At 56.6% G+C, this 12,001-nt stretch overlaps 1 protein-coding gene across 2 annotated transcripts; it reads right to left on the bottom strand.

Moving 5' to 3' along the window:
- Positions 1-63: 63 nt before the first annotated feature.
- On the bottom strand, positions 64-11,298 carry DDX41 (DEAD-box helicase 41). 2 transcript variants are annotated; one of them, XM_038770907.1, is made up of 17 exons: positions 11,243-11,298; positions 7,299-7,403; positions 7,006-7,165; positions 6,687-6,761; positions 6,301-6,361; positions 5,433-5,569; positions 4,630-4,702; positions 4,352-4,505; positions 4,107-4,243; positions 3,079-3,241; positions 2,865-2,996; positions 2,390-2,461; positions 2,041-2,137; positions 1,676-1,825; positions 1,138-1,209; positions 562-672; positions 64-315 (listed from the first exon to the last, which is right to left on the bottom strand). In XM_038770907.1, exons 1-17 carry the CDS (start codon positions 11,267-11,269, stop codon positions 179-181), a joined length of 1,863 nt encoding a protein of 620 aa, XP_038626835.1. In that variant the 5' UTR covers positions 11,270-11,298; the 3' UTR covers positions 64-178. The 2 variants fall into 2 exon arrangements, with proteins under 2 accessions (XP_038626835.1, XP_038626836.1); XM_038770908.1 differs by lacking the exon at positions 11,243-11,298 and adding an exon at positions 7,632-7,756.
- Between the last annotated feature and the right edge of the window lie 703 nt (positions 11,299-12,001).

Genomic DNA, 12,001 nt, shown 5'->3' with positions numbered 1-12,001 from the left:
GGTCACCCTGCACTTAACACCCCACCCCCCCGGCCCCTCCCTCGAATGCAGGCCAGAGAAGGGTCAGTGCCAGCCACTCCTCCTCTTTAATGGATGGGGACAACCAGAGTCCTCGGCGGCGGCGTGGGCACCGGCCCGGGGCGGGGTCCCCGAGGCCTCGGCGCCGGCTCCCGGGGGCTCAGAAGTCCATGGAGCTGTGGGCCAGGTAGTCCTTGCGGCCAATGTTGCTGACCTGCTTGGTCTGCATGGCCTCCAGCTTGGGGCAGTCGGTGATGCGGTGGCCCAGGCCTCCGCAGAAGGCACAGCCTCGCTCTCCTGCAGGAACAGCGGTGGGCGTGTGTGCGGGGGGGGTGGGGAGCCAAGGGTCCCCCTCCGGCGGTCCCCAGAGCCCCCTGGAAGTGAGCCCGTTGTGGGCAGGGGGGCTGTCTCTATTTGTTGCCGAACCGTACTCCCCAAGCGTTTAGTACAGTGCTCTGCACACAGTAAGCACTCAATCAATACGACTGGCTGAATGACATGCCACCCGTCAGCCCCCCGACACCGGTGAGGGGGCCCCCTGACCTCCGATGTCCAGCATGGACTCGTCGCCACAGTGTAGCACCTGGAGCACGGGGGGCACTTTCTGCTTGGCCTCCAGCAGGAGGGCTTTCAGGTCCATCAGCACCGACTCATCTTGGGGGGCAGGGAGGGGGGGAAACAAGGGCGGGGAAAGGGGTCAGCAGAACACCACTAGCGGGATCAGAGATCAGCCCGCCTCGCCCCACTAGAGCCGGGCAGAGCACGCGGCAGCCAAGTGACCAGATCCCGGAGGCCCCTTGCGGCCCAGGGGGCGGAGGCCACAGACCTGGCCTGCTGGGACCGCCGGGAGGTCCCACCGCCTCTCTGGGCCTCAGTTTCCCCACTTGTGAAACGGGGATGAGATACCCACTCTCCCTCGCTCCACCAGGGTGAGGTCAGAGCGTTTCGGAGCAATAGAAATGACATCCCGGGGCAGGAGTTGTGGCTAAGGGGTGCGGGCGACAGGCCCTCTCAGGGGGTCACTGCCTCAGCACTGCCAGGCCCGCTCTGCCCCGGGGGACGATGGGCTCTTGCTGCCCACAGGTCCCTCCCGCCCCCTCGCCCGCACTCAGGGCTCACCGCAGGCCTTGTTGATGAAGGTGGTGGCAATGCCGGTGTTTCCTGAGCGCCCGGTACGGCCGATCCGGTGAACTGGGAGGGAGAAGGAGAGAGCGTGAGGCTGGAGACAAAGGGCAGGAGAGGAGGGAGAGCCAGAGAGATGAGGAAGAGCAGGGAGAGGAGGGAGGAGAGAAAAGAGGAAAGCAGGGAAAAGAGGAGAGGAGGGAGAGGAGGGAGAGATGCAGGCACACAGAACCAGGGAAGAGCAGAGTAATCTCCTTGTGACCAGGCATCGTGTCTTCTCTGAGTACTTAGTACAGTGCCTGCACCCAGTGCATGCTCAGTAAATGTTACAGCCTGATTAATGTTCCGCACCTAGTAGTTGCTCAGTAAATACTATTGATCACATGCTCTGTACCCATTAAGCATTCAGTAAATCGTACTAAGAGGGGGCACGGAGGACCTGAGGACCCAGAGACCTCGTAACTGCTCTTCAGCTCAAGGTCCTGGCTTTAAAAGGGGGGACCCCATATGAGCCCAGGTCGGCGGGACCCCCTACCGTAGTTCTCAATCTCCTCGGGCATGTCGTAGTTGATGACGTGCTGGATGGCCGGGAAGTCCAGGCCTTTGGATGCCACGTCAGTGGCCACCAGCACGTCCTTCTTGCCGTCCCGGAACGCCTCGATGGCCTTGGTGCGCTCCTCCTGGTCTGAAAGGAGAAGGCCCCGTCGGTTCGGAGACGGGACGGACTCGAAGATCCAACCCGCCTCGGCCTCCTCCCCGGCCCCCGCCTCACCCTCTCCCGGGGCACCAGAGGAAAGGGTTTCCCGGCCCCTTGCCCGTCATGAATTGTGGGGCGGCGGGGGGAGGGATCTGGCCCCTTTCCTGGGCTCCTCAGCCTCTCTCCTGGCCCGACCCCCTGACCTTTGCCCCCATGGATGGCCACGGCCTCCACTCCCTTGAGCAGCAGGTACTCGTGGATGGCGTCCACATCGGCCTTCTTCTCCGCAAAGATCAGCACCTGGCAGAGCGCGAGTGCAGTGGGCATCAGGCTCTGGCCTTCTTCCCTGGGCAGGGCCCGGGCCCTCTACCCCAGGATCCCGGGATGGGGGGGCCGGTGGGGGCAGAGGGCAAAGCAGCCAGCGGAAGAGTGGCCCCTGCCCACACGGTTCTTGGAATTCCCCTTCCCATCACGGGGCTCCTAGGGGGCAGGGCTGCTCAGACCCCCCCCAACCCTCCAACCCCCAAAGGGGCAGCCACGGCCGGAACTCACAGGCGGGGGCGTCTTCTGCAGGCACTCCAGCAGGTACACCATCTTGGCCTCCTCCTTCACATATTCCACCTCCTGTACCCCACCCCCACCGGACAGAGGTCAGGAAAACCAGGGAAAAGGGGCCTAACCTCCCCCCCTCCAGAACATAAGCTCACTGTGGGCAGGAAATGCGTCTGTTTATTGTTGTACTGTACCCTCCCAAGCGCTTAGTACAGTGCTCTGCACACAGTAAGCGCTCAATAAATACGACTGAATGAACAAATTTACAAAGGAATCTGGGTCCCCAGCCTCTTGCCCACTCAGAGCATCAGACAAGAGCCCACCATGTGTGGCAGGGTGGGGGGCAGCGGAGGGCAGGCCTCAAGGGTTCCAGGTGCACGCCAGGGGTATTGGGAGGGGGAAGGAGCCGACTGGGAAGGGGGAGGGGGCTGCGGTGGCTCGGGGCCTGCCAGGGGCACATCCCCCTCCCCCTCACCTGGATGACATCCAAGCTGGCGGCCCCCGCCCGCCCCACGTTGATGGTGACGGGTTTCACCAGGGCGCTCTTGGCGAAGTTCTGGATCTTCTTGGGCATCGTGGCACTGAACAGCAGGGTCTGCCGCTGGCCCTGGGGCGGAGAGCAGGGTCAGGCTGGCTGTCAGGGTGGCGCGACGGTGACTGGCAGCCCCCTCCCCCAGGAACGGGCGCACCTTAAAGTAGGAGAAGATGGTACGGATGTCGCCCTCAAACCCCATGTCGATCATCCGGTCGGCTTCGTCCAGAGCCAGGTAGCGGCAGATGTCCAGGCTGACCATCTTCTTCTGCAGCAGGTCCATGAGCCGGCCCGGGGTGGCCACCATCATGTGTACGCCGCTGCGGAGATGGGTCGGGGTCAGCGCTGCCAGGCGGGGCGCGGGCCGCCTCCGTCACCCTGACAACTGAGGCCGAGGTGGTGGCGGGAGGAGGATGGCTAGCTGGGGGAAACCGGACCCCCCCCGGACCCTGACTGCTGCTGCTCCCCTCAGGGTCAGTTCGGACAGGACGATATTCATTCATTCATTCATTCAATCGTATTTATTGAGCGCTTACTGTGTGCAGAGCACTGTACTAAGCACTTGGGAAGTACAATTTGGCAACATATAGAGACGGTCCCTACCCAACAGTGGGCTCACAGTCTAGAAGGGGGAGACAGAGAACAAAACAAAACATATTAACAGAGTAAAATAAATAGAATAAATATGTACAAGTAAAATAAATAAATAAATAAATATAGTAATAAATACGTACAAACATATACATATATACAGGTGCTGTGGGGAAGGGAAGGGAGGTAAGGCGGCGGGGATGGAGGGGGGAGGATAATAATCGTGATACTTGTTAAGCGCGTACTATAGGCAAAGAACTGTTTTAAGTGCTGGGGTAGATACAAGGTAATCAGGTCGGACACGGTCCACGTCCCACACGGGGCTCCCAGTCTTCATCCCCATTTTTACAGATGAGGGAACCGAGGCACAGAAATAAAGCACCTTGCCCAGGGTCACCCAGCGGACAAGCGGCGGAGCCGGAATTAGAACTCAGGTTCTTCTACCTTCCGGGCTCTTGCTCTATCCCACTAGATCGCACAACCTGATTGCCTCGTATCTACCCCATAGCTTAGAACAGTGCCTGGCACACGGTAAGCGCCTAACGAATACCATATAAAAAAAAAAAGGGGGTGGCCCACGGTGAGGCCACTTACTGCCGGATGGTCTCCATCTGCTCCTTGACGGACATCCCCCCGATGCAGAGGGCACAGCGCAGGGGTGGGGAGTTCTCCTCCTGCAGCAGGCGACAGTAGTATTCCAGGATGCCATGCGTCTGGCGTGCCAGCTCCCGCTGTGGGCAACAGGATGGCCTACGTGTCTACCCCTCCCCGGGCGGGCCGGAACCTGCTCCAATTCCATGCCCCTGCCGCCCCCTCCCCCGGCAGACACCGCCGCTCACCGAGGGGCAGATGATGAGCCCGTAGGGCCCCTCCCGCTTGGAGAACGGCAGCCTCTTCTCCTGCTCCAGGCAGAACATGATGACGGGCAGGGTAAACACCAGCGTCTTGCCGGAGCCGGTGAAGGCGATGCCGATCATGTCCCGGCCGGAGAGGCTGCCCACACGGACGGACGGACAGTGAGCCCCGGGGGGAGACCGGGCACCTGCCCGGAGCGTACACGAGCCGGCGGACGAGGCCTCCCCCTCCCACCCCCCGTCTCGCTCCTCCCTTCACTCACATGGTGGGGATGCCTTGGATCTGGATTGGGGTGGGGTGGTGGATGCCCTTCTTCTTCAGGCCTCTCAGGACAGCTGGGGATGGGACAGCGAGAATCGGCGGGGGTCGCCCAATTGATGGGATTTACTGGGAGCCGACCAAGCGCTTGGGAGAGTACGACAGGGTTAGAGAAGCGGCGTGGCCTGGTGGATGGGGCCCATATCTGGGAGTCAGGCGGACCTGGGTTCTCCGCCACTTGTCCACTGTGGGACCTGGGGCAAGTCACTTCACTTCTCTGGGCCTCAGTTACCCCATCTGTAAAATCATCATCAATCGTATTTATTGAGCGCTTACTGTGTGCAGAGCACTGTACTAAGCGCTTGGGAAGTACAAGCTGGCAACATAAAGAGACAGTCCCTACCCAATGGTGGGCTCACAGTCTAAAAGACTGTGAAATGGGGATTAAGACGGTGAGCCCCATGTGAGGCGGGGACTGCGTCCAACCCGATTAGCTTGTGACTACCCCAGCGATTACAACAGCGTAAGGCTTAACAAATACCATCGTCGTTATGACTTAGCAAGGACAAATCCCTGCCCTCAAGGAGCTTAGAGTCTAGCTCCCCTAAGTCACCTCAGCAGCCGGGGGTCAGGACCCCAGCCTTGAAGACCTGCCCGGCCCTCTGATCTGGAGGGGGACACATAGTTGAATGCGGGTGTGGGGGAGGGACTGGAGATCCGCCTGCTGCCTGAGACTGATGGCACTGTCCTAAGCGCCCCCCGGCACCCCGACTTCGCTGTCCCAGTGAGGCAGCCTGGGAGACTCACCTGCGGGGAACTTCATCTCTCGGAAGCTCTTGATGGGCGGTGGGATACCCTCCCCCTCCACCAAGATGTGGTACTTCTTGCGCACCCGGTCGTGGCGGGCTTCGGACATGCTCAGGACGGAGCGGGGGGGTTTCCAGCTGCGGACATCGGCCGGGGTCAGGGCAGAAGGACCACCCCCAGGGACCGCCGTCCTTCCCCCTGACCCCATCAGGGGAGAGGATCATTCTCCTCAGAGACGAGCTAGTTTCTCAGAGAAGGCAGACGCTCCCAGAGGGCCAGGCACATTTCATCATCATCATCATCATCACCAATCGTATTTATTGAGCGCTTACTATGTGCAGAGCACTGTACTAAGCGCTTGGGAAGTACAAATTGGCAACATATAGAGGCAGTCCCTACCCAACGGTGGGCTCACAGTCTAAAAGGGGGAGACAGAGAACAAAACCAAACATACTAACAAAATAAGGGCTCCATGTTCCGTTCTCTAAACGGAGACAGCGGGGCCGAGTGGAAAGAGTCCGGGCCTGGGAGACACAGGGCCTGTGTTCTATGCCTGACTCCGCCACTGTGCCTTGGGCAAGGCACTTAATCTCTCCGGACCTCAGTTTCCTCATCTGCAAAATGGGGATAAGAATCTCAATCTCTCCCTACTTCGCAGGCATGTTGGGAGATAAGGGAGGTGAAAGTGTGTCGGGAAAATTAGGAGCCCTCTACAAATTCAAGGTGCAGACAGATCCCAGGATCTGAGGAGCTGGCAGGGCATCTCAGATCTTCCTTTCCGGAAACATCGATTCCCCCGCCCCAACCGGGTCCCTGCTCCCTGGGGACTGGGGGGGAAGAGGGGGACGGCGCTTCCCACAGGCAGTACCTGGTTTTGATGGGGTCATCATACGTGATTCCCTTCGCCATTTCCTTGACGGACATCAGCGCTGTTAGGACAGAGGGGTCGGGATCAACATCCTCTCAGCCTGACACCCGGCTTCTCCCGGGCTTGGGGAGAGGGGTGGGGGGCGGCAAGGTGGCCAACTGGCCAGTTGCCTCTGACCCCAGGGAGCCAGAGGAGCTGGTTTGGTAATGGTTAGCTGCACTAACCATTTGGAAGACTGGTCAGTAGCACAAGGTGCTCATGTTTTACCGGGAAGGGGCTATCTCAACCCCTTCTCTAGGTTGCCTTCCCCCCACCCCCAAAGGGCCCTAATACCAAAAGCCACCCCCACCCCAAGCATCACTCTCGCTGCTTCTGGCAGCCCTCACCTCGCCCTTCAGCCACACTCTCCAGAATCTTCTCTTCCTCCTTCAGCTGCTTCTCCTTTGCAGACTCCTTCCGAGCTGGGGAAAGAAGCCCGGGCATTTTGAGGAAAGGCAAACCCTCCCCTCCTGGGGCTTCACTGTCCTGCCCCGCCCGCCCCAAGGGACGGTCGCTGGATCACCAGGAGGCCGGACACAGACTCTGGGCGGTGGACTCGGGGTCCCCCCATCTGCCTCCCGACCCCGACCTCCAGGCTACACGCCTGGAGAGCCCCCACCCGATCATCCCACTGGAGGGTCCTCGATGTCGCCCGCTGCCCGCTACCTTCCGCCTTCTCCTTCAGGTGCTGGTGTTGGTCCAGGAGGCTGACGTTGGACTGGGGGCCCAGCGGGATGTCATCCTCGTCCCCTCGGTGCTCGCTGCCGCTGTCTTTCTGCTCCTCCTCGGCCGTCCCTTTCCGACGCATCTGCAGCAGCTTCTGCAGCTGGAGGGGTAGGGAGGTCAGCGCTGACCCTCCTGGGTTGGGGAGGACGCCCCCACGTAACCACCCTCCGCTTCTGGGGTCGGGGCCCTCCGGGGCTCCTACTCTCCCTGCCCCGACTCGCCGGATGAGTTACCATCTGCTGCTTCCTCTGCTTGACCGGGACATAAGGGACGTAGTCTTCATCCTCGGAAGGGTCCCCCGATGGCTGCCTCTGGACATCCTCCTCCTCACGGGACCTCTGTGGGGACAAGGCGTTCGGGAGAGAGGCGGGGGGGGCAGCCGTGGACCCCGCAGAGACCTCGGGCTGGGCCGGCCAGGACCGCGACCCAGTTATAATCCCAGTTCCACTGCTCTGGGACCTCGGGCAAGTTACTTCAGTTCTCTGTGCCTCAGTGAACTCTTCCACTCTCTCCTCCCACTCCACCCCAGAGCACGCTCATCATTCCTCTCAAGCCAGCCTACTCACCGTGCCTCCTTCTCATCGCTTCCACCCGTCGGTAACCTCTTGGTCAGGAACTCCCTCCTCACTGGAACCCTCTCCCCCCTTCACATTCCCCGGACCCCATCTTCAAGGTCCTTCTGAAATCACATTTCCTCCAGGAGGCCTTCCCTGATTTAGCAGCTCAACTACAAAATGGGGGTTCAATACCTGTTCTCCCTCTCTTCCCCCATCAAAACCTTATCGAAGGCACACTTCCTCCAAGAGGCTTTCCCCGACTAAGCCCTCTTTTCCATTTCTCCCACTCCCTTTTGCGTCGCCCCGACTTGCTCCCTTTCTAGACTGTGAGCCCACTGTTGGGTAGGGACTGTCTCTATATGTTGCCAACTTGTGCTTCCCAAGCACTTAGTACAGTGCTCTGCACATGGTAAGCGCTCAATAAATATGATTGATTGATTTATTCATCTCCCCTCCCATCCCCACAGCACTTATGCCCACATCTATAATTTATTTTTATTAATGTCCATCTTCCCTTCCAGACTGTAAGCTCGTTGTGGGCAGGGAACGTACCCGTTGTACTCTCCCACACACTTAGTACAGTGCTCTGCACACAGTAAGTGCTCAATAAATATCTGATTGAGTCCCTCTCTTAGATTGGAAGCCTCATGTGGGACAAGGAATGTATCCTCCCTGATTTGCTTGTACCTTCCTTAACACTTAGAACAGTGCTTGGCACCTAGTAGGCATTTAACAACCACCGTTAAAACAAAAAAAAGACCCCCAAAAATCAAAACCCACGGCCCGGGATGCAAGGGATGGGTCAAGGGGGAAAGGTCAGGAAGGGGAGCCCTGGTCCGGGCGACGAGAAAGCAGCATGGCCCGGTGGAAAGAGCCCGGGTCTGGGAGTCACAGGTCATGGGTTCTAATCCCAGCTCTGCCACTTGTCAGCTCTGTGACTTTGGGCAAGTCACTTAACTTCTCTGTGCCTCAGTTCCCTCATCTGGACAACGGGGATTAAGACTGTGAGCCCCACGTGGGACAACCTGATCACCTTGCATCCTCCCCAGCATTTACAGCAGTGCTTTGCACATAGTAAGCACTTAAATGCCATCATTATTTATTATTATTAAAGCAGGCGTTGGGGGTCCCTCTGAACTGTAGGCTCCTTGTGGGCAGGAAATGTGTTTACTGTTAATCAATAATATTTATTTTCTTTCATTCATGCAATCGTATTTATTGGGCGCTTACTGTGTACAGAGTACTGTACTAAGTGCTCGGAAAGTACAATTCGGCAACTGATAGGGACAATTCCTACCCAACAAATCCCTACTCAACAACAGGCTCACAGTCGTGAAGGGGGAGACAGCAAAACAAAACCTGTACACAGGCATCAACGGCACCAAAATAAATAGAATTAGAGATATATACATATCATTAATCAAATAAGTAAAATGATAAATATGCACAGATATACACAAGAGCTGTGGGAAGGGGATAAGGCAGAGGGAGGGAGTGGGGGTGATGGGGAGGGGAGGAGGAGCAGAGGAAAAGGGGACTCAGTCTGGGAAGGCCTCCTGGAGGAGGTGAGCTATTAGCAGGGCTGAGCGTTTACTGTGTGCAGAGCACTGTACTAAGCGCTTATTATTGTTCTATTGTATTCTCCCAAGCGCTTATTTTTTAAATTAATAATAATAATGATGGCATATGTTAAGCACTTACTATGTGCGAAGCACTGTTCTAAGTGCTGGGAGGGACACAAAGTGATCAGGTTGTCCCATGTGGGGGTCACAGCCTTAATCCCCATTTTACAGATGAGGGAACTGAGGCCCAGAGAAGTTAAGTGACTTGCCCAAAGTCACACAGCTGACAAGTGGTGGAGCCGGGATTAGAACCCATGACCTCTGGCTCCCAAGCCCGGGCTCTTTAAACTGAGCCACGCTGCTTAATTGTACCCTCCCAAGCGCTACTGAGCGCTTATTATTGTTCTATTGGATTCTCCCAAGCGCTTATTATAATTTTTTAAGTTGTACTCTCCCAAGCGCTTAGTACAGTGCTCTGTACACCGTCAGCGCTCAAGAAATAGGACTGACCGCCCCCAGGCGCTGTTGGGAAAGGGGGTGGGGGACTGGGGAACGTGCCGGCTAATTCCGCTGCATTGGACCCTCCCGAGCGCTTAGCACAGTGCTCTGCTGCCTCCAAAGAAGCAGTGTGGCTCAGTGGAAAGAGCCCGGGCTTTGGAGTCAGAGGTCATGGGTTCAAATCCCGGCTCCACCACTTGTCAGCTGGCGGACTTTGGGCAAGTCACTTCACTTCTCTGGGCCTCAGTGACCTCGTCTGGAAAATGGGGATGAAAACTGTGAGCCCCCCGTGGGACAACCTGATCACCTTGTAACCTCCCCAGCGCTTAGAACAGTGCTTTGCACGTGGTAAGCGCTTAATAGATGCCATCATTATTATTATTATCCCGGCTCCACCACTTGTCAGCTGTGTGGCTTTGGGCAAGTCACTTCTCTGGGCCTCAGTGACCTCGTCTGGAAAATGGGGATGAAGACTGTGAGCCCCCCGTGGGACAACCTGATCACCTTGTAACCACCCCAGCGTTTAGAACAGTGCTTTGCACGTAGTAAGCGCTTAATAAATACTATCATTATTATTATTATCCCGGCTCCACCGTCAGCTGTGTGGCTTTGGGCAAGTCACTTCTCTGGGCCTCAGTTCCCTCGTCTGGAAAATAGGGGTGAAGACTGTGGGCCTCCCGTGGGACAACCTGATTACCTTGTAACCTCCCCAGCGTTTAGAACAGTGCTTTGCACATAGTAAGCGCTTAATAAATGCCATCATTATTATTATTATCCCGGCTCCACCACTTGTCAGCTGTGTGGCTTTGGGAAAGTCACTTCTCTGGGCCTCAGTTCCCTCGTCTGGAAAATGGGGATGAAGACTGTGAGCCCCCCGTGGGACAACCTGATCACCTTGTAACCACCCCAGCGTTTAGAACAGTGCTTTGCACGTAGTAATCGCTTAATAAATGTCATAAAAAACCCTGATCACCTTGTAACCTCCCCAGAGCTTAGAACAGTGCTTTGCACGTAGTAAGCGCTTAATAAATACCATCATTATTATTATTATCCCGGCTCCACCACTTGTCAGCTGTGTGGCTTTGGGCAAGTCACTTCTCTGGGCCTCAGTGACCTCGTCTGGAAAATGGGGATGAAGACTGTGAGCCCCCCGTGAGACAATCTGATCACCTTGTAACCACCCCAGCGTTTAGGACAGTGCTCTGGACGTAGTAAGCGCTTAATAAATGCCATTAAAAAAACCCATATCACCTTGTAACCTCCCCAGCGTTTAGAACAGTGCTTTGCACGTAGTAAGCGCTTAATATATGCCATCATTATTATTATTATCCCGGCCCCACCACTTGTCAGCTGTGTGGCTTTGGGCAAGTCACTTCTCTGGGCCTCAGTGACCTCGTCTGGAAAATGGGGATGAAGACTGTGACCCCACCGTGGGACAGCCTGACCACCTTGCAACCTCCCCAGCGCTTACAACAGTGTTTTTTGCACAAATTAAACAATTAATAAATGCTATTATTATTATTATTATTAAGGGCCGACCGGTTGGAGCCGGTCTGCTACCTTGCGGTCGGGCTCCGCGTCGTCCATGGCCGGGCGCTCGTGTCACGTGATCCGATCCCACCCAATAGGAGCTCGAGAAACTTCCTGGGGGCGGGGCCTCGCCGCCCAGCAACACCTCCCCGCGACTACGGGTCGCGCCGATGGACAAACTTCCCCTTCGCGGGCCGGGTCGGGCGCCGGACCGGCCGAGGGCGCATGCGCGGAGGCGGTTGGCTGGACCGGGGGAGCGGCGCCCCCTAGTGGCCCGTCTCCGGGCAAAGAGAAGGGCGGGCCGAAAGGAGGGGGGAAGGTGGAGAAGGGAGAGAATATAATAATAATAATGATGCTGGGATTTGTTAAGCGCTTACTAGGTGCCAAGCACTGGTCTAAGCGCTGAAATAATGATGGTATTTGTTAAGCTCTTAGCAGGGCAAGTCCTTGGGCAAGTCACTTAACTTCTCTGAGCCTCAGTTCCCTCATCTGTAAAATGGGAATTAAGACTGTGAGCCCCACGTGGGACAACTTGATCACCTTGTATCCCCCCCAGCGCTTAGAACAGTGCTCTGCACATAGTAAGCGCTTAACAAATGCCATCATTATTATTCCCCCTCTCCACCCCCCCATCTTACCTCCTTCCCTTCCCCACAGCACCTGTATATATGTCTATATGTTTGTACATATTTGTTACTCTATTTATTTTACTTGTACATATCTATTCTATTTATTTTACTTTGTTAGTATGTTTGCTTTTGTTCTCTGTCTCCCCCTTTTAGACTGTGA

The sequence above is a fragment of the Tachyglossus aculeatus genome, chromosome X2 (genome assembly GCF_015852505.1).
Source record: "Tachyglossus aculeatus isolate mTacAcu1 chromosome X2, mTacAcu1.pri, whole genome shotgun sequence".
Lineage (NCBI taxonomy): Eukaryota > Metazoa > Chordata > Mammalia > Monotremata > Tachyglossidae > Tachyglossus > Tachyglossus aculeatus.
The sequence above is the reverse complement of the archived record's forward strand: the minus strand, read 5'-3'. Positions and strand labels throughout refer to the sequence as shown.